Below are 25,032 nucleotides of genomic sequence, written 5' to 3'. Positions count from 1 at the left end.
TTCTGGCAGCTCTTCTGCTTTGTTTCTACTCCAAGGAATAGTCGGGGAGACTAAAACTGCATCCCAGGATGCAAGGAGCAGCAAACTTGTGCCTTCTGTAACAGGCCTGAATTTGGACAAAATGTGAGAGCAGATCCTACAGCCAGATGTTCAGGTGTTTTGGAGCAGGCCTAGCAGCAGTGGGGTACTAGGAAGGGAGCAAGAAGGGTTTTGAGATGTGGGGAGTGTACTGGGTTTGTGTGGTTTTCAAAAAGCCATTAGTAGTCAATGCAGTAAGATTGCCAAAGGATCATGACAGCTTGTATCAGCCACAGTTTTGTTGGTGACATGTTGACAAAAGTTCAGACCAGTAATTTTATTCATTTGCAAAGTCATGGAAAGAGTTAAAGATTAGCAGAGACTCACAGGGGACAAAGTGCTCATTAAGGAATTACTCATGAAAAACAAATCAACAATATTCATCTCTTTCAGAGTTAGAATTTGTTTTAACTCCTGGTCAGGTTTTAAGTCTTCTAGTTTTGAAAAAAATAATTTCCAGTGAGAAAAGTTAGGCTTTGTTTTCTGGGAAGTCACAGTAGATGTGTTTTCAAAAAAAAAAACCTAACACTGTCAAAAATGCCTGTGTGTGCTGCTCAGGCTGCTGCTTTTCACTGCTGCATGGAGAGTGGTGTGATGTAGACTCCAAGAAACACTCAAAGGAAAAGAATGCTCCTTTCAGGCTAAACCTGAAATTACCAATTCATTTCAAGGTCTGAGGTAACCACACTTCTGTACTGCTACTAGCTTTTCCTGGAGCTGAGGTGGATGCTGTCAGCCTGAGTTCCCCAGCTCCTCAGTTTCAGATGTCTGTGTGCAGAAGATGCAGCCACGAGAAACCTTGTGCTGCAGGAAGGCAGAGCTGGCAAGCACTGGAAAGAAATTTCCATCTCTCTCAGTGTTCCTATGATGCCACAGCTGTGTAATAGAGGCCAGCTGTGTTTCCTGGCTCAGTTATTTGAAACAGGTTTGACAAGGGCTTTAACTGTCTTAACTGATTGTAATTTCATGTCCAGCAAGAAGAGGAGAGAGATGTCAATTGGGAGAGGAAAAGCATTTACGTTCGAGATACTTCTCCCTTTTTTTATGGCACAGGAAGATGAAAATAAGATCTATCTGACAGGAGAACTAATTTTTTTTTTTTAAAAAAAGGGAAATATTTAGGCTGAAAGAAGTTGTTCATATCTGTAAGATCCATAATCACAGATTATTTAGCAAATAAAAGTGTGTCACATGGAGGATCCAGGGGAGCAACTCCAGGAGCCTTGGTTGGCATTGCTGCTATTTGCATTACCAGATTATATACTCTCTCCTCCTGCTATATAGCTTTTGTATAAAAAAACACAGCTGAACACAAAGTGAACACTTGCACTTCCCTGAATATTCAAGAGACAGCAAGTTGATGTTTATAAAAATGGCATTTACCAGTTAATATGAGAAAGCTGTTCATCTTTTTTTAAATTTTCTAAATTATGATGTTTTCTTTTAGAAGATCATTTGTATGAAGTGTGCGGAAAACCTGGCACTGTAGCATGGAATACTGAAAATTTTTATCCAGGAAATAAAAGTTTGAATACTTGTAGTGTATATCAGCATCCCAGAGAAAATTTGCAAACTGAAGTAACTACAAATCCATAACACGGAATCATTCTGATGTTGCTATCCTAGTTGTTTTCTTTCTTCCCTTTCAGTGGATATATTCATTATCATTATTGTTTGACAGCTTCTAGTGTCCACCTGACATAAATTCTTTCTGTACTTTATGGTGTTTTTTTCCAATTCTTGCTCTGTACTGGAAAAACACAGAACTGCAAACCTTTTTATTGATTTATTCTCTGTTTTAGTGGAGTGCTAACCTACAAGTGCATTTCTCAATGCCTCTAGAAAACCCAAATGAAACAAATGTTTTTCCTCACAGGTTGTTAGTATGCAGCCTAAAAGGCTCTTATTTTATCCACCAGCATAGAAGTCAAGAAAGATGATGACATTTTATTTATGCAGCCCAAAGCATCCAGACTGTGGTAGTGGCTTCATCAGTAAAACATGTGGGCCCATGGTGAGAACGAGAGGGTCAGCAAGCACTCAGACACTTGTTAATTAAATCTTTGCTTTTGAACAAATGCAATTTACAAACCCTTGGTACACTGTGAAAAATAAGTACCAATCCCCTAGTCAGTGTCATGGGCCTTTTACATGTGTCATTTGAAAAGTCAGCAGCCTCTGTCATTCAGTTGTCCAAGTATGTGTATTTTCCATGCTGTCTAGCCTTCTGCCTCCTCATCAAAAGCCATTCATACTGCTCTGCCACCAAGCTTACTAACCTGCTTCAAAATTCACTGAAACAATTCTTTATTCCAGAAGAATTGTTCCAACAATTGTAATTATTGATAATTAAATATTTTTAGCACAAATAAGAAGCTAAAAGGGTAGAATTGAATACCAGTGATTTCAGTTTTGCCAGTGCCCTTCTGCATATTAAAAGCTCTCAATTAATACGGATTTACTCCTTAGGCTGCTCTTAGCATTAAGTTGCAGTTTACTTTTTTCTTCTTCTTAATAAATAAATATAGAGCTCTGAATTATGGCATTCCAAACCTGTGTAAGTTTTAAATATTCTTCCTGGGACATGACCACTTCAACTGGGTGATATATTAGCTGTATCTAGCCCGTTTGCTATCTATTCTTGGCTTAATGAACATGCACTACAAGGAAAAAGCAATTACTTCCAGTTACTGGCACAGAAAATATCAAAACCTTAGTTTCTGTACTGAAAGCAAATAAAATTTAAAAGTGGTATCTTTTAAGATTATTATCATAAAGTTTCATTTAAACTAATTGAAATAAATTAGTTTAATATCTCTTTAGAAAGTATCAACCCTCAGCTTGTGATTTATTTTAATTGAAGTTGTTCAGACAGAGGATGTAAAGAAAAATCTTCAACTAGATTGAGTACTCTAATACCTAAATAAAAGTAAGTCTTATGTAGTTTCCAGGAGTACAGATTATATCACTTGCTGTCAAAGTGTACTCAAACTAAAGAGGAATTTTTATACATGAAAACACATTTTCAGTTGAGTTAGTGATATAATCAGAATCATTAAGTTCTGTACATCACAGTTTTTAAATGCTAAATGCAAATAACAAAAAAGTCTCAGGAAAACAATGGTATCAGGCAGTTCTGTCACTTTTAAGCCTGAGCAATGCAAGAGTCTTAACACCCTAAACTACTTAATCCTGTTACCTTCTCTTGCTAAGATCCTGCCGAAAGGAGCAAATGTCAGGGATAATTCAGCTCCCAAGCCAGTCGCAGAGGAAAGCAGGGATCATTTCAAGACCAATTTGGAGCAGATTAATGAAAAAAAGGCTTAATGAGGCATGGACCCCTCAAAGAATGCTGGACAAATCCACCCCCGATGAGGGTGGGGAGATAAGAAAGATTGTGAGAAACGAGTCAGGACCATTAACCTTGGGCTATGAAGGAGGTTCTTGAGAGTCTAATTCTTGTCACAAGGTCAAGCTTTTACAAAGCAATTAAGGATCCCCATAATATCAACCTACAGGCACACACACACATACTCAAAGCCTTCTGACCTCGGGGACTCTGGACTCATTTCTGTTCTCTTGATTGTCTCTCCCCCTCTGCTTGCACTGCTTGCAAAATACACCTTCGAGTAATGGTAGGAATGATGTGTCTCCTGCCTTGTGCAAGAAGTTGTAGTTGTAGTTGTACTAATCTGTAATTGTACTTGTGCTGATCTGCCCTAAACTAAAGGGGACAACCAGATATATCATAGAATAATAGAATTTTGGGATTAGAAGAGACTTTAAAGATTGCCTATTGCCACCTCCCTGCCATGGGCAGGGGCACCTTTCACTAGAACATGTCATGTGCTGTGCTGTACAAAAAGGGAAAAATAAAACTTTAATTTAAAGCCTATAGTGTGACAGAGAAGTCTGACGTTACTACTACTGTAATTTCTGCCCATGCAACTGAGGTATAGAATTTTACAAGTTTACAGAATAAAGTATTGGAAAGTACCGGAAGAAACATTTCTTTTATGTAAATACATTCTTAGAGATGACCAGCTGCTGAAATAATTGTAGAAAGCAAGAAAAGTATAGGAGTTTTGTGGTAAATATTATCTGTGCAATAAGGTATCAAAGCCTGTTCAAAATGTGAGTAATTCAACTTAGTTTGATTATTTTCTTTCTCAGAAGCCACTGCTATATACAGAAATAATTTTCTTCTATGACAGGAACACAATCTGTGTGATCATGCTTATAACTTGTTGAAATTACAAGGACCAGCTGCAATTCAATCAGCTGTAGATTTCTACATATTAAAATCTGGGATGATTTTCTTTTTTCCAAAAGCAAAAATTCCACTTTCATTTCTTTGTAGTACCAGGACCTGGAACTCCAGTACAGGAGTTCCTGTAATTTTTTTTTTAATAACAACATAACTCTTATCTCCTCACTGCTTCCTTTGGCTTAAAAAGGGCTAAGCTAAAGGTACAGAACACATTCTACCAATTTTTGAAGCTTTTATTTTCCGCAGCAGCATGACATCTTACCAACAAAGCAATACAATAATTAGTGAATCCTAATGTCATATGTATGGAGATCAAATTTACAACATATGTAAGCTGCCCATTCTGGAGGAGTGGTGTAACTGAAGGCAGAGAGGCCTTGAGAGCATGGAGGATCTGGAGGGGAAGCATGTGAGGAGTAGCTAAGGTCATTTGGTCTGTTCAGCCTGGAAAAGAAGAGACTGAGGGGAGGCCCCAACTCAGTCCACAACATCCACAGCATGAGAGGAAGAGGAGGGGCAGGCCGCGATCTCTTCTCTGGGGAGACAATGACAGAACCCAGAGGGAATGGCCCGAAGCTGCGTCACGGAAGTTTTAGACTGAATATCAGGAAAAGGTTCTTCACCCACAGGGTGTTTGGGCACTGGAACAGGCGCCCCAGGGAAGTGGTCACGGCACCAAGCCCAACAGAGTCCAAGAAGTGTTTGGACAGTGCTCTCAGGCACAGGGTGTGACTCTTGGGGATGTCCTGTGCAGGACCAGGAGTTGGACTCACTGATCCTTGTGGTCCCCTCCCATTCGGGGTATTCCATGTTTCTAAATCTCTTAAAGAAATAAGGTCCTGTAAGATTTTTTTGTGGCCTATACAAGCTGGGGCAAACACTACAGGAGCAACAAGATGAACAGTAACAACCCAAGAAAGAGCTGTAAAGTTGTCTTCTGTGCATCATTATGCATTTAGTATGCATAACTCTGCAGATAAAAAAGAGATGAGCTAGCATTGCTGCACGTGGCCAGGGAAAAGCTGGCCTGCCAGGAAGTGATTGCTCCAATCTATGGACTTTTACAAAGGTGCTGCCATCCTGTTTAGTCATGCTCTTGAAATTGGTCCCCATAAAAATTACTAAGAACTGCTCTTGATAGCAGCACTAATGAGACAGTGAAGATGACTTGCAGTTTTGCAGAGGACATACAAATTTCAGGAAAGGATCATGGGAACTGGCCCTGTAAGAACAGCACCTTTATTTAAAAACACAGTGCTTCTACCGCTTGACTGAGGCAAGAAAGGCTTGATGGCATCAATAAGTACATTCTAGAGCAGTAATGATTCCCAAATAGAAAAAGGCACTGGGATTAAAGGAATTTTGTCCCTGTCTCACATATCCTGTGACCACATAAGCAGCTGAGATTGTGTTGGTGTCCTGAGAAGCATCATTTTAGACTTAATTTCTTCCTGGTGAAGGTAGGTGCTAATTAAAGTATGGAACTATTTATTTCAGGTTAAGCCACTAAATATTAAATATAGTGTTTGACAAGACCATAGCTAGAACATGCAGAAAGACTGATTCAGTCTCTTGAAGAAATGAACAGCTGTACACTTTTCCTTTGTGGCACAGAGGAGTGAGCCATGCTAGACATTTTGACAGAGTAAATTAACAGCAAGTATTTAATACACAAGGATGGCATTCATGTTGTTGACTTGGGTAATAATAAAAGTACAAAGAAATGTCTCCTTAAAAATAATCAAGTCAGTTGCACAATCCATTCAGCAAACTGCTGAACAGTGGGAATTGCGCCTTTCCCTCTGGTTTTAAGAGAACTTCTTCATGAAGTGCAGTTTGAGGTAGGCGATGGTGAGGAAGATGAGTGTCATGCAGGCCAGAGCCAGGTGGTTCTGCCACAGCCCCCAGGTGCTCATATCGATGCCTTGACTCTCCAGATACTCCTCTCCAGTACATGGCCTGCAGATAAATGCACACACATTGATAAGCTTAGTCCCTTGATAACCCACTCAGCATGATCTAGGAAGATCTGTAGAAATTGTAATGTGGTTGCAATGGGCAAGCACCAGCTACGTGTCAGTGGTTAATTTTCCATCGTAAATTCGCTTTTCTTGTAGCTCCAGTTTCACATAGGAAGCTGAAATGGATTTTGTGAGGGTGTACAATTGTGTGTGTGTGCATAGCTCTCACTAAATACAGTTTGAAGAAAGGTAAGAAGCATAATATGAGGTATTTCTAGTGTCATAAATACTAAATATGCCAACAAGCAGAATGTTCCATGCAGTGGAATGCAAAAATCCAATCAAAGGTTCCTTTTCCATGAAAAAGCTGACAGATTCTCTGATCATCAGTGAGTATCTCTGATACTCACACTGATGTTCTAGGACTTCTAAGGCTGCTGATGGTGGGATTCATTTCAGTGTACCACAATACTTACATGCGGCCTGTCTCTCGATAGCTACCGCCACTGTTTAACACTGTGCTGTTACTGCTGCCACAGAAGTTCAGACCAGGCAATTCATTGATCTGTAAAGCCTTTTAAAATAAAAGAAACAATGACAACAGAAATTAGTAGGTAAAGAAGTGATACATTAACAAGATGAGAAATAATGCAATTAGAGTCATCCTAAAAATGTGCTGGTATCACTATTATATTGGCCAAATCCTCATTTTTTAGCAAAGTAGCAGAGTTTTTTTTTCTTTTAAGAGAGGGATGTATATAGCCTGTACACACCTAGTAAAGCATGCACCACAACAGGCTTTACCACTTCTCCCAGGCCAGGCTATTTCTGCACAGGCACAGTAAAGCCCAAATTTCTCTGCAAAACATCACTCTGACTTAAAGTTTTGCAAATTAGGAGAAAAGCTTTAGCAAGTTTTTGTTTGATTGATGGAAAAGACAAATAGGAGATTTTTACTTCTTTGGGTGGGGATGACATTGTTCTTTACTTTGAAACATTTCTGCTAGCTGAAGTCCAGTGAATGTAGTAGTTGTGTCTCTCATATGAGGTATTTCCAAACTACTGAAATGAGCTCTTCTCAACAGCAATTGGTGCTAGTTGATGAGAAGCCCTTCTTGTTTCAAGACACTGCACAATACTCCAAGTTTGTTGTACCTAATTAGCTTTCCTTTTCCTTGTTAGGCCACCAAGAGTGAAGATTTCATTGCCACGATTCAAGACATTCCTTTCTAGCAAACCATTTCCAGGTTTGTACGCAGGAAATCAGAGCACTTACTGTCATTCCATAGCGAGGGATGCTAAAGTATTTGAGCCAAGAGAGCCAGGCCATGACGCTTGTGAGATTGACCAGCAACCCAGAGAAAATCTAGAGGCAGTGTTTACCCAAAAAAAGCCGTAACAAAAAGAAAAAAAAACAGATTACAAATTACATGCTTTTATCATGGGTCCTTCTCTAGCTCTTCCCACATGCTTCCTGTCTAGGGGTCCCACATAGGTTCACGTGAACTCTCTGCTGCTCCTCAGTGTGGAACTGCTCTGGGTTTTGCCTGTGTGCCCTGAGTCTGAGGCAATGTGGATTTTGGCTGTAGGTTCAGCTCTGCCTCATCATAAGTGCCAATCTCCTGACTGTGGCTGTGTGTTGCCCAGTTTAACATGCCCAAGGTGGGGCCTGCAGCTGGGGAGGACAGCTGGGCTAGTGGTCTCAGAAAACAGGGGCTGCACGTCATGCTCTCAGCCAGACACATTTGCCTTTCACAAAGTTAAGGGAGAGAGGATGAAATGTCTAAGGGGCTTTCCTACTTTCCAGGCAGTTTTCTGTCTGCTAGAGCCCAGAGAAGAAGTCAGAGGAACCGCTCTCCTCCTCATAACCAGCCCTCCAGCCCCTAACTTCTTGTTTTTCCAAAGGACAAATATTCCACCCCACAGCATCAGGATACTCAAACCAGAACAAATCAGGATATGTTAACCCCAACAGACTTTTTGCAGAATTCAGCTGAACTCCATGCTAGTAGGATTTCTGGATTTCAGCATTTCTGGGATTTCATAATCCAGACCAGAGAACTGAAAAGTGCTACTCACAATCATAAAAACAAATGCAACAGTCGAGAGTAGGTTTGCTATAGTGACCACGCTCTGTCCTGCTGCAATGGCAAGTGCCATGGAAGTGGCTGTGTAGGACACCATCATAAGAGTGAACATCATTATGAAGAAGGCTTCTGCTGTTGGTTTCAAACCTTGAAGATCAGAACAAGAAGGGCTTCAGAATGATCCTGCTGAAAGCTCTGCCATAACCTGAACACTATCGTGATTTTCCTAGTGTGTCCTGCTTTCAAATTACATCTTGTCTGCCAGCACAGGCTGTGTCACTGTGACCCAAGACTGCTGTGGTGCCTGTGACAGCCCTTATCTGTCTATCTTGACAGTGGAAGAAGATAGGATGAATAAGTAGTATGCCCAAAACTGCAGTAACACTGAAGGTAGTAGAATGTGTGGAAGTACTGTACTTCACACATCCATCGTGGCTGCAAGTTGTCCATCAAAGGAGAAACTTCCAGTGCACTTCCATGAGAGGCAGCTGTACATTATTTCACTAGTTTCCAGCAGAGAGCTCTCCCAAAAAACCTAGCAGCTTTGAGGCGGTTATGGATTCAGTAGCAAGGTCTGTTTCTCTCCAGTTTTACAGTTTGAGATCCTCTTGCCGATGTGGCCTTGTTTCCTATTCCATAGGGTAAAAACTCAGACCAAAGCCAACAAATTGGTATTAATTCACACAGTATTAAGATCTTAAAATAAAACCTTTTCTTTTAGATATTCTTGCAAGGATCAGAAAAGTATCTTGTAAGAGTCATCAGAAGCCAAGAAGGCCATAGATGAAAAGGAATAAATCAAAACCATGTTGTAAACGTTATGGCTTCCTTCTAAGGACAGTGAAGATGAGACATGTCACAGATTCTCTGATGAATGTTTTAATCTTTGTGTCTTTTCTGTAGAAAACAACATGGTGTGCTAACAGTAAGCTCAGTAGCCAATGCCACGCCAGTGTAGGGATTTAGCTCATATAAACATCTGTGTATGCATACACATCTGTAAGATGCACATGCCATGATTTATTGGGGGGGTTGGAGTGAGACTGTAGAAGACCATACTTGCCTAGCATGAAGTAAACTATGCAGGTGAAGATGATGCTGGGCATGGTCCTTATGGGTATTAAATCAGCCATTAGCTTTGCTATGAAGTATGCAGATGTTCTGTAGTACCCACTGATATATTCATGCCTGGAACACAGAGATAGGTACAGCGCACTACAAATTTAACCATTAAAAACCAGTTTGATTTTCACCCCTTGACAAATGTATTCTAGCTCAAACTAGAAGAAAATCTTTTATACTTGGGCTATAATGTAGCTGTCCAGTTAAGCCTATACAGTATAGAATTGGTGACATTTTCATATGCAAGTGAACATGGGTATTTGTGCACATAATTTTTAGTAAATTTATGTCTCATGTCTTCGAGACAGAGTGTAAAGTTTGAATAATTTTCATATTTTATACAGCATAGCTTTAAAGAATCCAGTTAGATGACATTTATTGCCCTCACTAGCAAGTCACGCATTATTAATCAATGCCAACATTGAGTATTCAAGGGGTTTTTACCAACTGTGTCAATAATATTACACTCTGAGCCAGTTGTAATCATAGGTACCTTTTGAGGGGTTTGCAGACAACTCACTGATAGACTAAGAGAGTATATTTGCAATGAGCACTATCATTAGAATAATTGGAAAATTCTGCACTAACTGTACTTAAATGACATTTACAGCATGTCAGAAAAACTCATAGTCTAACAGCAGAGTCTGGTATCTTTTTTGTATGTTTTACTTACATAAATATCTTCTTTTCTACAACAAAGAGTTCAAGAGCTGAGACACTGCTGAAACACTGGTTGGTGGTCAGAAAGAACATTGCACCCACTCTGCAAAATAGCAAAACAGTGAGCTGTTATTTAACATGGGATGTAAATGTAGTGTTTCCACAACAGAGTACATAAATCCACTTGCAGTTCATGAAGTTTAGTAATGTTTGACCTTCCATCCCAAAATCCATGGAAAACTCTTGGCTATGAGTCTGAATCTGTAATAAGCCTGACATAGATGTGGTACAGTCATTATTTGTTTTTGGCATGCAATGATAGCACATTCTCTGATGCAGCCAAAATATAGAAAACCAACTGAGGTTTCTTTTGAGGGGCTGTGGTTTGGTTTTTCCTTGATGTAATTTCCTTCACATTCTCAGATGGTGAAGCATTTGTCTGCTGCAAACAGAGAAGAACCAAATAACGAGTGTGAGAAGTACTTTTAACCTTTTCCACAAAAATTTAAGGCACTTCCTACTCAATTTAAAACTGGGTTGTTTTTAAACAAATGCTATGAAGTCTTATGGGATTAAGAACCCAGAGGTTTCATAGTGGCAAACTCATGTGTCAGGTCAGGCCAGGTCATACAGCTGTCAAAATTATACATAGAGCAGCATAATTTGAAAATCTCTTACTGCTGGTAAATTCAAGTGTGTGAGTAGAAACAGTTGCAAGGTTACAACTTTAGCTACCTAGGTTTATGTATCCACAAGTCTGTATATTTTAACACCCTCAGTTCTGCAGGGACCTTGCTAAAGGAACAAAATCACATCCTCACTTCCAATTCACACAGGCTTGGCCTTACTGATGTGAAGGGAAGCATTTGCTTTCAAGAGGTATTAAGCTCCTTTGAAGGGAGCTTTATCAAATTTTCAAACATCCATTGCCTAGACTGACTGACCTGTTCTGTAGTCCAGCAGAGTTCTCCTCAAGCCCAAAGAAGATGGCACCTACAACCAGTCCCAGAAGAGCTGTAATACCAAGCTAAATGGGAAAAGGAGAAAAGAGGAGGGGAAGTATCATTCTCATTGCTTCAAAGGTTTTCCTGAGTGCCAGGATGAGGATGACAGTTTATTCTCATGCTCCACAGTGTGTGGTTACTGGGCTCTATCATACATCTTACCCATGGGATTGTTTGTAATGAGATGCTACAACAGGGCTACAGATATGCCGATATTTGCAGTCTGTAACTATTTAAATAGCAGAGATAACAGGACTTACTTAAAAGACTGAAGTGGTTGCATCACAGTTTTTAAATGCTAAGTGCAAATGACAAAAAAAATCTCAGGAAAACGATGGTATCAGGCAGTTCTGTCACTTTTAAGCCTGAGCAATGCAAGAGTCTTAACACCATAAAGTATTTGATCCTTGGTACCTTCTCTTGCTAAGATCCTGCCGAAAGGAGCAAATGTCAGGGATAATTCAGCTCCCAAGCCAGTCGCAGAGGAAAGCAGGGATCATTTCAAGACCAATTTGGAGCAGATTAATGAAAAAAAGGCTTAATGAGGCATGGACCCCTCAGAGAATGCTGGACAAATCCACCCCTGATAAGGGTGGGGAGATAAGAAAGATTGTGAGAAACAAGTCAGGATCATTAACCTTGGGCTATGAAGGAGGTTCTTGAGAGTCTAATTCTTGTCACAAGGTCAAGCTTTTACAAAGCAATTGAGGATCCCCATAATATCAACCTACAGGCACACACACACACACTCAAAGCCATCTGACGTCAGGGACTCTGGACTTGTTTTACCTCCACACCAGCCCTCATTACAAAATTCCCTCATTATATAAAACATGATGAAGTTAATTTATACCCCTGGCTACTGGCCCCTCCTGAATTGCTGAGAATTGCAGTGGGAGTTTTTGTGGTGCTGTGGCTGCAGAGTTTGGCCCATGAATTAGGGGATTCCTGAGGATTAGTCACTCTGCAGACAACAGCTGGACTTCATTTTGAAATCAATGTGCAACTCTGAAGGAGTCAACATTTTTGGTTCCGATCCTTCAGAAAAAGCAGCACTGACAGAGCCAGTGATTATCTTTCATGGTGGGTGCTGAACCCCATTGTGGACTTAATGACACCTTGTCCAGAAGACATCATCACCAATGTGAACAGTCAAATAACCAAACAGCACACACATTACAAGGTTGCAAAAAAATTTTTGCACTTGAGCCAACTGCCAGCACTTAGTTTTGTGCTGAAGTTTAGTGAAGTACACAAATACAGTCTGTTAACTTTTCCGGGCGGGGGAGAGGATTTGAGGCCAAACCCCACAGTGCCAAGCCTGGGCAATTAGAGTCAAATCTGAAGAATGCTCTCGAGCAAACGTGTGAAACTTCTTGGGACATAATGTGCTCCTGGCTGGGAGCAGCAGAATACCCTGCTGGGACAGGTCTTACCTCCCAAAGCCTTTCAGTAGTCCAAAATTAATTACTGAACAGTCCCACATTTGGGAGCATTCAGAACACCTTTTATCCCCAGACTCCTAGACCTTGAGCACTCTTCCTTCAGATGCTTACTGCAGTCAAGATATCAAGAGGCAAAACCATCCCCGTGACTTATCTAATACTCCAGGAGCCAAATAAATTCAACGTATATCACAAAACCATAGATACAAATAGCCTTACCTGAGCTATGGAAGCCTGAGGGTTTCCTATCAGGTTTTTAAATGTGCGCCTGGACACCCATTTCAGCTGGTGGAGGAAGGAATTGGCATATGTGATTTGCCGGAAAAGTGGTTTGGTTTTCTTTTTGTTTCCTGAAGAAATGCTCTCTAAATGTGCTTTTGTTTCTCGGTAGTAGGCAGAGTTGGAGTATTTTTCTGCTAATTGCTCCGCCAAGGTCTTATCATATTCAGAGCATTCTTCAGTTCTCTCTGCTGGAAAGATTAAAAAACCAGAAGAATTAAGATGTACACATAGTTCCAGTGATTCACTGCACTCAGTCCCATAGGACAGTTCAAAAGAGTTGGTATAAATAAGATAAAAAAATCTGTGTTTGCCTGTGCAACCTGTCCCACAAGCAGCAGCAGCCTCTCAGCTCTCTGGCAAGGCAAACCCTTGTCTGCCCATGGAGTTGCAACATGGCTTTTAATCAAAAAGTGATTTTACATCCCCTTTGTCCCCAGAGGCTTCTGTAAGTGATCTGTTTCACAGATAAAGACATAATCCTGGACTTTCCAGACTTTTAGATCCAGGTAATCCTGCATGTATCCACTTTGGTCATATATAAATTTCAGCTGGACCTCCTTTTTTTCTTAACTGTGGTATAGTGTGAACTTTTGCAATGACAGATGTAATGTGTCATATCTGCCAGCTGTAATATTTGCTAGACCCTGATCAGAGCACTTTTGTAAAATGGTGGCTGCTCCTTTGGTAAAGGTATAGTGAAAATGTGCTTGAGCACTCAGCATATTCATTACTTCATTTGCCTTTTCACTCCTGTGAAAAGAGAGTAAGTTATTACTGAGTGGCAGCAGAGAAGTATAAGAAAGCATGCTCCAAAAATTAGGTGAGAGCTGATTCATTAGTTTGGGGATAATTTCTGCCTTAGCACAACTGCAGAGAAACATCAGATGAGCAGTGGTACCCTATGTCTACCTCTTCCCACCCTGCTCAGAGGAAGGAAAACAGTAATTTCCTAACAGAAAAGTTGTTACATTAGGTAAAATAGTCAAGTCATAACTGCATCAAATTACGTCCTTAACAGGAACAATTATCCTGGTTTATCATCTCCGCTTCTGCAGGATTTCAGCTGGTTTGCCTTGAAGATGAAAGAAGTTATTTCTGTGTGCTGAGAGTTACCAAAACAGTTTTTTAATCCCCATTCCCACACATGTGAGGATAACTTGACTCAGCTATGGGTTTCATACCTGTGTTACTGTCATCAGCCTTGCTCATTGCCACAGCGGTGGAGTCTCCATTGATGACGTCCAGGAAAAAATCGGCAGGGTTGTTGTAGGGCTCGCACTGGTAGCCTGTGGTGACATTGACACTGTGGTGACACTGACACTGTGGTGACAGCGTTTTGAGCCCTACGTGGGTTTGTGTGACTGGCCAAGGACCATGCTTGTCTGTCAAGAGCACAGCCACACGTCCTGCCATGGAGCAGCCTGCCCCAAAGCATGGCAGCCTTTGGGAAGTCCACACTTTCTAGAGGGATGAGCAGCACTGCCAAGCAGCACCATCAGCAAAAGCAAGGTGACAGCTAGCCCCGTGCTCTTCCCAGCCCTAGCCCAGGCTTCCTCTAATTAAGATGTACCAGGAAGAGCTCACCCAAATGCACATGTGGGCCAAGAGGAGAAACACCCAGAGAAGTGCTCAGCCTGTTAAAATAGTGGACCTTCTTGGACACACCGTGTCCAATTCTGGCACAGAGCTATGGGCATTGCGCTCAAGCTGGTGCAAACCAAAGGATGGCCCTGCTGGAAGTAGTGCTCACCAATGGACTGAAAGTACTCGATGGCGTGCTGGGCTGGCCCATGGTACAGCACTCTCCCTGCAGCCAGCAGTGTCAAGCTGTCAAACAGTCGGAATATGGAGTACCGAGGCTGGTGGATGGAGAAGATGATTGTCCTTCCTTGTTTTGACATCCTGAATGTGAAGAATGACAGAGATGTCAGCTTTGCAAGTTGATTCAGTGTTTAGAAAAGAGCGTTTGAAAGTTCAGTTAAGTCTTGATGAAGTCTGATTAACTTGGTATGCCAGAGAAGGAAGAAGAAAGAAAAAAAAAGAAAAAATATATTTAGGTCGTATTTACAGTGTCTGTATGAGAAAAGAATTCTCACTTTGGAGAGAGAGAATTCGTTCAGTTTTTTTCCTACTCTGTTCACATCCTTGGCTCACTGGTAAATAATTACATGTCTGAATTCCCTGTTTGCTCATTTGAACTGTAATTCAAGTCAAATACAACTGAAGTCTAGCAGAGCGGAGTGCTGAGAACAGGAAGCTGTTTCTAAGGCCACCACCTTTTCAGCAGCAGTAGGACAGCATTAGCAGTGCTGGAATCAAGTCCCGTGGTTGGCTCATCCAAGAACAAGATGGCAGGATCCGTGATGAGCTCCATCCCAATATTGGTCCTTTTTCGCTCTCCTCCAGACACCCCACGAGTGAACTGGGTACCAACCTAATAAAAAAACCAAGAAACTTGTCTTGTTTGGCCCAAGGAGAAATCCTTCAACAAACAGTATTGTACCCACATGGCAGTCTCTGGGGAGAGTTGTGAGAAATTCTGGCTCTACACTCAGAAGCAGATGTAAATGTTATCTTACACACAGCCTTGTTCTTAATGTTAGCATTACTTGAGGTCTTGTCTTTTTCTCCAACCACTAACTTTCCCTTTCACCTTTGCCTTTGCCTTCTTTTTACCTGCAATGTAGTACCATATGGCAGCATCAGCACAGTCTGTACAAGTCTCCATACAGAAATGTCACTAATTATTTAATTGCTGAAACATCCTGTTGAAATTGACTTTTTTTCTTTTAAATCTGCCATGATGACTCATTTGGTTAATTAATAAACCACTTACTACATTTGAAGTAACATGTTTACAGGCCTTACCTTGGAATCTGCAACGTTGCTCAAACCCAGTTCCTTGATGATCTGATTCACTCGTTCATTTTTCTCCTGTTCCTTTACTGACTTTGGCAAGCGGAGTGCCGCTGAGAACTTCAGATTTTCTCTTACAGTCAGGGTTCCCATGACCACATCATCCTTCATTTAAAAAATAGGGGTAGATACTTGGTGGTTGCTCAGCAGTTTCTATTTATTCCTCTGAGAACTGTATCTACCTATGTTTTATGCTGTCCCTGCATGCAGAGGGACAGTAGCAGCAGCCAGAACATGCAGTAAGGTGCATCTTCAATGCCCGTGTCATGGAAGACTTTGTATTTCATGCACGTAATTATATTTGCCTTAATTCATAAAGCAACGCCACATAGGAAACAGTGTCCATCATGCATGATATAAAAATATATAAACAGACAAGCATTGAAAACAGTCCCTTATGTATTCTTACCTTATTCAGTGTTTTGGAGGTGTTGAGGGAGAGACTCAGGGGCTGAAGGGACTTAGGGAGCAGCTACAGCTCAGGTCATTCCCACAGTGTGTGTGCCCGTGTAGCCTCAGCCCACCGCAGGTGAGAAGAGGGAGAAAAGAGGGAAGGTAAAGAGAGGTTGGGTCCATGTGGGTTAGGGTGGTGGTGTTCAGCATCCAAACTTGTTTGGTCAAAGGAGGATGGAGGGGAGGTTTTAAGATATCATTTGCCTGTCTCTTGCAAAGGGAATCTGCCAGTTGTGGGAAGTTGAGATTTACATGTGGTTTGAGAGACCACCTTTCTGTAACATGTTGACATAATTTTAAGGAGTTTTCATTGATTCTTGGATGAAGGCAAGGTATTTGCAACAAAGCAGCAACTTCTTACAATGGAATCCACAGATAAAAGTTACTTACCTGTACTACATAGCCAGAGGTACATTTAAAGTTGGCGGGCTGAGGAGCTCCATTGATCAAAATGTCACCAGAGAGTCCATGGGGATCCTTCCTTGCAGCCAAAATGTCCAGTAGCCTAAAGGAAAAGTTGGTTACTTTGTCAGATGAATGTACAGGAGGCAAAGCTCTCTGAACTTCAAACCCAACTCATGGAAAGAACAGCTACATAAAAGCAGATCAAATTAAATTTCTGCAATCTAGAAAACCCCCAGCAACTTTCAAGGACTGAGTTTCTTTTGTCCTGGTTTCCTAAGGAAATGAGATCCATGCAGGTCCATGTCCATTTTTTCAATAATTTGAGTTTATCCTCAAGCTGGTTACACATTAGCAGAATGGTGAATAAGGAGTGAGTATCAGTAAACTGTGGACTAAAGCTGAATTTCACCTTTCTCATATAATCTGTCCTTTGGAATTCAAGTATTTCTCAGAAAACAGTGAGACTTATACAGCCCTAAATAAAAACTCAATCTTTCTCTGAAAGAGAAGGCCACTACTGCTAAATGTGTACAATTTCACTTTCTCCTTGGTGCAATTTCTGTGGAGGGTGAAGGGATCACTTACGAAGATTTACCACTGCCAGTGGGTCCCAAAATTGCATTCAATCCCGGTTTCATGATGCCACTGTAAGAAAAAATGGATAAGTTTTACCTAATAGTTAGGGTGAGGTTATTTCTTTGTCTTTTTCAACTGGTAGACCAGTGTAATTTATCCGTACAACTACTTTCTGCATGCCATTAATTTTGGAATTAATGAAGCTGCCTAATCACAAGCAATATTTAAGATCAGACTTCACCTTAACTTTTTATTCTTAATTCAAGAAAAACTAATAATCATATAATAAGACAGAACAGAAACATGACTAAAATGTAGCAAAATCTGTACATGTATTTTTACCACATGGGTCTCTACAAGAGAAGCACACACTTGCTTTAACCATACTCAGTTCTAAAGGTATTATTCTCTCAACAGAGAGAATAATAGTCCCTGTAGTCAGAATAAACTAGGGATTTGTCTGTGCTTAAAATGTAGTAGATAGTTTTTCTTTATCTGACATTAAAGCCCCATGAAACTCAAAAGCCAGATGGCAAATGTCACAAATGACCCATGTTAGTCAACTGAGGTACCACAACATATGGCTTTTGAGGAAAGCAATAAAGCCTTTAAGAGCTCATGTTTTGTGGAAATTCCCTGGGCAAAGAGTAGGATAGAGCTACAAAAAAGGGTAAGTATTTATGATAGAAACTGGAGTTAGGGAGCTGAAAGTCATGGGTGACTTGGAATGGCATATTGTATGCCAATGCCTTGCACTGAGTTTAACTACTGAGCTGTGAATGGGCAAGTTTATTCACTGATTATTGAACAAAGACCATAGTGACAGACTGCTTTACTGCAGTAGCGCTCACTGCTGGGGAAAAAAAGGCAAAACAACTCAAAAAAAAAAAAAAAAAAGCCAAAACTCCAGAAACCTTTACATTACTTCAAAGTTAACCTAACCCTCACTAATATTATTAATGTGTTAAATGTTTTAAGTTTAACCCCCCAAAAAATTAACTTTTCCCAAGGCCACCTAAGGGAAGGACAAACCACTAAGGACAGGCTGCTGGTATCTCAGTTAAACACCCTGGCACAGTGGGAGGATTGCCAGGCAGTGGAGAGCAAGCAGAGCTGGCTGGTGTGCCCAGTGCTGTAGGAGCCAGGAGGACTGTATGCCCAGGGCCAAAGGAAGTCTGCTCTCTGATGTACAAGCTCAGCCCAGGGAGTGAGCACCTGGGCTTTAGCACAGCTGACAGCAAACACAAAGCAACCACACATATAAATAATTTTTCTAAACCTTGGTCTGCATGTTGTGCTGTATGGCTCAGTGACATGAGTGAAGTCAACTCTCCAGACATAAATAAAACTTACAGGTACTCTAATGGGATGTTTAAATACGTACTTGACATCTTTCAAAACTTGTTTTTTGGTGGTTTTTCGGAAACACGGGAACCCAGTCTTTGTCTTCACATGGTAGCAGATGTTGTGGAAGGTAAGCACACTTCCTGCCTTGCCAGCCAAATCTGGCAAGGGCTGTGTTTTACTGGGAATGCCATTTGTACTGGATTCTGACATCTGAATACACAGGTGTGGCTGGTCTTCTGCCATCTTTCCTCTGGCCATGAAACACAAGAAAGAGAAGATTTGATTCAGTATGAAGAAGAAAGGTGTGTGTGTTTTGGGCTCAGTGTTTGGCATGGGGCCCATGTGGGGCTGCAAGAGGCCCATCTAGAAGTATCTCTTTTGGATAGGAAGGTTTAGTCCGGTGGGCTCAGACCTGGAGATGACACAAAGCTGATGAGGGTCTGTCAGAGGTAGGGAGATACGAGAGTTTCCCTCCACCCTGATGGTCTGCAGGGTGGACTGACCTTGGGAGACCACAGCTGCCCACCCAGCTTCCCTCTGAGGTGAATATCTGCTCTGGCACCTAGACTTCCTTCTCTAGGGTCTGTTTCTCCCTCATTTTCTCACTCATCTCTCACAGTTGCTGAACAACATCTTTTGCCCTTTCTTACATGTTTCCAGAGAAGCTTTATCACCATCCCTCATGCCCTCAGCAGCTGGAAGTGGCTGTGTCTGCCCCAGTACCACCCCAGAATCCTTTCCCACAGAATCCTCCCCCTCCAACTACCCCTCAGCAGCAGCACCTGGCCACAGGTAGCAACTGTTCTATTAATCTAAATTATTTTGTGAAGGATATAGCAACATGGAAACTGACACTGCTGCCAAGTAATTCTCTCCCTTGGGTTTGCTTTCCATGTGAGAAGGTAGTTGTGGAATAATTAAAGTTATCTCACCTCTCTCATTGGCCAGGCTTCTGCCTGTGAGCCATCCACTTGCACAGTGGAGCATCCCTGGCTGTCCCTGTGCACACAGACCTTTGTCCCCTTTGCTCCTCCTTAAGGGTCATCTTGGGGAGAGGAAGAGTCTGGCCTCTCTGTATAACATATTGACTCATCAGAGTCTAGTTACTTTAAATATCACTATGGGAAAAGTTAACAATGCAATAGTTCCTGGGAATCAAGAGGGAGGGTGATCAGCGGGGAGCTCTGGGGTGACCAGTCCTCTACCTCAGCATAGTTACACTGCTTACAGCAAGAAAGGAGGCAAATTATGACACAATTTCAGACATGCTGAATGAATTTGAGAGCTGTCAGTAAAAAGAGCACAGGGGAAAAAAAAAAAGCCATTTAATCTAACAGGCTCATATGGTCATATAAAAGCCCAAATGCAAGCCCTTATCTTGTCAGTTTGCTCAGGGTGCTTGACACACAGCTGAGCTCTCCTTGGTGGCTATCAGCACAGTGAAACCTCTGGAAGCTCAACATTCAGCAACCGGCCTATCTCCACATTGAGGCTGGTTCATCTGTCTCCCAGTGGTACTATCTCAAATTTAGCCCAAGACTGCCTCTTCTGAAAAGCTGCAGTCTTCTGTGCTGACAAAAATATAAGGTCATAATGCTTTAGTAGCCAGTAATCTTGGCCCAGTGCAAAGAAACCCTGTTTGAAATATAATTACAATGGATCTAGCTTTAATTTTAGCTAAAATGCATTTTGAATAAGTTGAACATCAATCAAATGTGCAACATTTAAAATATAGAAGCCTTTCACTGAAAAACTGCATACACTCTCACTGGTACCAGAGAAGATTTACCTGCCTGGAGGAGGACAGGTAATTTTATATGGCTATTTTTCCTGCAGTTTCTAAGTTAATCTGTCTGGACATCAATCACTGCCTTTTGAAAGGATGTTTTGGTAAATTAGAAATGTGCATTCAGACCTGCAGAGGGAACTTGTCACTTAAAGTCTCCCCAAATGCTGAGCAGATATTTGCTGAACTAGGTGCCAAAAACACAACCACAGGGACAACACCACATGTAGGCATTGGAAAATCCCTTGAGCTGTTGGACAGCCAAGCAGCACAGAGTGCAGAAGTCAGGAGACAGTGTGACTATGACTTGGATATATCATTACATATATAAAGTATTTGGATTAGTATTTTGCTTGATCCCATTTTTTGCTCACCTTAATATTTCAGTATTACAGATGCAACATTATGACCAAATGAGAAAAAAAATGAGGTACAGTTTGACCTCAGACATAATCAACAGAAGGGTTACATTTTTCTTTGTTTAGTTTGATTTTGTTGGTGTTTGGTCTTTTTTCCCAAAGACCAGCATAAAAACCTAGCTCAGCACTTGCACTGAAATTTCTGAAATGCTCTTCAGGAATCAAACAATTTTTTTAGCAATTGAAGAAATTAATTTTTCCAGATTGAACTAGACAGGTAGACAATAAGCAGAGAATCAGAAACTGTTTTCTCAAGTGAAGGATCATGCTGCTTTTACAGTGTTGTTCCTAAGAACAGACAGTCTGTTGTAGTCAAATTTAGTCCATCAATCAAGATAGGATGAGATTGTACACTTCCTTGCAAAAATGTGTGTAGAAACTATATAATTAAATCAGGTATGGGAAGAATTACATATACCTATAGCAAACAGTCTCTAAATGGCTATTTAATACAGCTGTCAGCAGGAAACTTCCAGTTCAGGAAGGCTTGATAACTCAAATTTCCAGAGAAAAACAACATTCTTTGCTATTGTCCCTTGGGAAAACATTAACTACAGGGAGCTGTGAGCAGAGGTTGGATTCAGGTCTCACTGGATCTCAGGTTTAGGTTGTCACTGCCCTTCCTGGCTGCAGGGTGCTTGTGCCACTCACAGGGACAGGGTGGGGTGCAGCAGGTAGAACACCTGGTACATGGATTTACCTGTGTTCTGCTCCTCCCTTCAGGACAAAAAAGTGTATTGTTGGGGACATGCCATTTATCAAAGTAAAAAACTCCATCTATTTCAAATGCTACATTAATACTGAAAATAGCATTTCACACTTTCAGAGCTACTAAAGTTTATTGCAGAAAACAAAAAGCAGAATGCTCATTCACTTAGAGCTGGTGTGGTTATTTCTGCTGTATAAAATCTGTGTTGCCTGCTCTCTTCTGAAAGGGACATCACCACCGCAAGATCTCCACCACAGCAGCTCCTTGATCTCGCAGGATGACAGGGCTCAGGACATTCTTCTTCCCTCTGTGTCACAGACATCTTTTCATTAAAATCCTTTTGTTAGGATTTTTCCTGCTGAAGCTGAGAAGTTTCAGCAACAAAGTGTAAACAATGGTTATCTGCTGCTGTGGAATACAACAGGTGGATCTGTGATTGGTCTCCCGTAGATGTTTGGATTTACTGACCACTCACAGCAGAGCTGCTCTCCCTCTCTGCTGGGACACAGATCTTTGTTATTCATTCTTTTCTATTCTTAGCTTAGCTAGCTTCTGAGAACCTTTCCTTCTATTTCTTTTTAGTATAGTTACAATGTATTATATATATCATAAAATAATAAATCAAGCCTTCTGAACATGAGGTCAACATTCTCGCCTCTCTTCACCTCAAGACCCCTGTGACTGCTGTCACACCTCTGGTGGGAAGGGCCTTCTGGAAGTCTCAAACTCCTGCTTGTCCCTCAGAGCAGGTCTGGCATCAGCACGAGACTGGGTCAGCTGTGGCTCTACCTGGGGAATCCGTGGAAGCCTCTGGGAGCGGCCATTTGGATCTCAGCTAACAGTGTGCTCAGAGAAGATGAAGTGCAAACAGCAGAAAATAGGCACTCTTGCTAAAATCAGGCATTGGATTTGCTTTGCTTTTTTGGATGCCTCTTTTTTGCTGCGGTGTAAAAAGTTGCAAATCGGTATGGTATTTCACAAAACAGCCTTCCCATTTCTGATCTAGCAATAAACTTCACCAGAGGAACAGAGGGTCCTGCTCCTTCACAGCTAATGTAATTGTCAGCTGTTTGCAACCACGCCTCAGAAACTGAATCTTTAAAATATTGCAGATTCTATAAGTTAAAAAATAATTATTTAAATTTAATCTGGCATACAGCCATGAAACATTTTAAGTCAGAACACTTACAGGACAAAGAAACAACCAATATGAATGTTAATCAAATCAATTTCTATGCAAATTTTAAATTAAGTTTCTCAGATTTCATTGCCATTGGCTTACAAATATTTACTTTAGATCAGATATGAGCAAGAGATGCTATAACAACATATACTTCCTGCTGTATTCAGAAGTATTTGTTAATCTCAATAAAGTGTTACATATTCTCATAGTATCAGCTGTGAGTATAGTACACTTTGCATCAGCAGAATTAAAAAGTTATAAACTCTCTGGAAATTTTGCAAATTTTGTTTTGCCAAATAGTTTTGAAATATTTCTATTGCCACTGATTTCAGCATAATTTCAGCTCAGGTCAAATAGAAAATAATTTTCTTCAGAGATGTAGTCTCAAAAAATTTTGCCAGGACACAAATTACTGGACCTAGAGATTTAACCTTTGATTAGTGGCAAAATGAAACTACTTTCTTTAAAACAACCAGGAAACCTCTTTGCCCACTGTTTCAATACAGGTAAAATTAATGTCTCAGTACCGTCATTTTCCTGAGTATTCTTCTGAGACTTGTAAAGTACAAAGTTTCATTTTTTCCTACACACACAAAAGGGAACTAAACAAAACCATCAAACAACAACAAAATGTGCTACAAAGTTAAGTTGATTCAAACATGATTGACTCCACAGCAAAGTAGAGTCTTTCAAACAATTTCAGTAAATGTACTTGTGTCCTTCAAGATACATTGCCTATATAAAAAACTAAGGAACATTTATTCCTATCAGTATTCCTGCAAAGCTTTTGGCACCAGGGGGATTTGCAGTTCAAATAGAAAAAAAAAAAAAAACACAATAAAGAACATACTATTAGAGGGGTAGTAAAATTATTAATAGCAAAAATTCAGACATGCGTTTTTAAAAATCCAGGTACATACTCAATAGATTTTATCTTTATAGAGAATAAGTATTGAAGTTACTTAAGGAGAAAGAGTTTTAGAGACAGAAGTGGCGTTCAGCATAATTTTCTAAAGGAAGATGCTCTAAACCCTTTTAAAAAACAGTCTTTTTCTTTTTTCTGGATACTTGAACATGCCAGAGAAACCGCAGTTAAGTGTGCTATTATTTCTCTTATTTTTAGTGGTTACAAAGTTAAGTCTTGTAGCCTGCAAGCTGAATCAGTACTGTATGTGCATTTTGGACTTTTGAGATATATATATATATAAATTCAGAGAAGCTGTAACCTTTCAATATATATAAATTCACAGAACCCTTTCTTCCCTCCTTCTTTAGCCATTTCCAGGGATGTGACTGACCAGAGAATGGCTGTGGGGATGCAAAGGGAACAGGACCACACATTCCTCTTTCTCAGAAACATGTGCAGGAAATTAAAACCGTTTGAGTAAATGAGGATAATGCGATTGAGGCAATCTGTAAATTAATTGCCAGCCTATTTACCGCGGATTTGTAATCTACCTTCAACGAAAAGAGCACAAATGTTAACGAGCATGAGGGAGCACTGAGAATGGCAGCTCCAGCAAAATTGTCTCATTTTTCACTTTTTTACTGGTTTTAATTTCTGCCTTGAAGCTTCCACACCCCCACCTTTCATAAAGCATGTTTTCATTGATTTTTTGCCTTCCCAGTAAAATCCCTTGAAAAGCCGGGAGAAGGCAGGTGAGCGTTTTGCTGAGGTTTCCTTGGGTGCTGGAGAAGAACAGCTACTGAATATTATCCTACAGCAATGGCAGTGCAAGCAATTCATGGACGAGGGAACAAGCCACTACATGGAGCTAAACCTGCCTGAGTAAAAGGGCTGAGCTGCTGCACCTGTTCCACTCACCAGCAGCAGGTCCGGGTCGGCGCCGCGGGGCTGCTGAGGAGGCGGCAGAGGCGCTGCGAGGAATGCAGGATCCGGGGAAGGGAGGAGCGAGGCACAGCTCCGAGGCACAGCTCCGAGGCGCAGCTCCGCGGCGCGGCTCCGCGGCACAGCTCCTCCGAGGAACAGCTCCGAGGCTCACTCAGCTCGCAGGGCTGGGCAGTGCCACATCTCACATCTGCTGCAGGACGGGCCGGCAGCTGGGTACCCTGTGCTCCATCACCCCGCGAGTCTCCACCCTCTCCCTTTGTAGGGAGGGCAGGGCCGGGGCGCGCCCCGCTTCCACCTTTTCTCCTTTCAGCTGCCACTCGGCAGCTGCCACAACCCACCCGTGCCCACAGCCGGGACACTGTCAGGGAAGGAGAGCATCCCCACCGGCCCAAGGCTTGCAGCCAAGAACAGGGCTGGCAAAGCCGGCAGGGTGGGATGAATCCCAGCACGGCATGTCAGACAACGCTCAGCTGGCTG

General features: G+C 41.3%; 2 protein-coding genes across 3 annotated transcripts in view; one reads left to right on the top strand and one right to left on the bottom strand.

The window, feature by feature from the left end:
• PKD2 (polycystin 2, transient receptor potential cation channel) overlaps positions 1-7,512 on the top strand; it is a 30,421-nt gene extending 22,909 nt beyond the window's left edge. Inside the window, exon 16 of the mRNA XM_064711290.1 lies at positions 7,492-7,512. The gene's annotated coding sequence lies outside the window, so the exon portion shown is untranslated. The remainder of the gene's footprint in view (positions 1-7,491) is intronic.
• On the bottom strand, positions 5,998-24,762 carry ABCG2 (ATP binding cassette subfamily G member 2 (JR blood group)). 2 transcript variants are annotated; one of them, XM_064711293.1, is made up of 16 exons: positions 24,529-24,762; positions 18,644-18,856; positions 17,269-17,328; positions 16,669-16,783; positions 15,778-15,930; positions 15,186-15,343; positions 14,660-14,811; positions 14,091-14,195; positions 12,847-13,097; positions 11,123-11,205; positions 10,192-10,281; positions 9,460-9,584; positions 8,389-8,543; positions 7,586-7,675; positions 6,786-6,883; positions 5,998-6,307 (listed from the first exon to the last, which is right to left on the bottom strand). In XM_064711293.1, the coding sequence occupies exons 2-16, from the start codon at positions 18,847-18,849 to the stop codon at positions 6,157-6,159; spliced, it is 1,992 nt and encodes a 663-aa protein (XP_064567363.1). In that variant the 5' UTR covers positions 18,850-18,856; positions 24,529-24,762; the 3' UTR covers positions 5,998-6,156. The 2 variants fall into 2 exon arrangements, with proteins under 2 accessions (XP_064567363.1, XP_064567364.1); XM_064711294.1 differs by having other exon boundaries at positions 12,847-13,094.
• Positions 24,763-25,032: the final 270 nt, after the last annotated feature.

This window comes from Zonotrichia leucophrys, chromosome 4 (assembly GCF_028769735.1).
Source record: "Zonotrichia leucophrys gambelii isolate GWCS_2022_RI chromosome 4, RI_Zleu_2.0, whole genome shotgun sequence".
In the NCBI taxonomy this organism is placed as follows: Eukaryota; Metazoa; Chordata; class Aves; order Passeriformes; family Passerellidae; genus Zonotrichia; species Zonotrichia leucophrys.
This window is presented reverse-complemented; position numbering and strand designations above follow the sequence as displayed.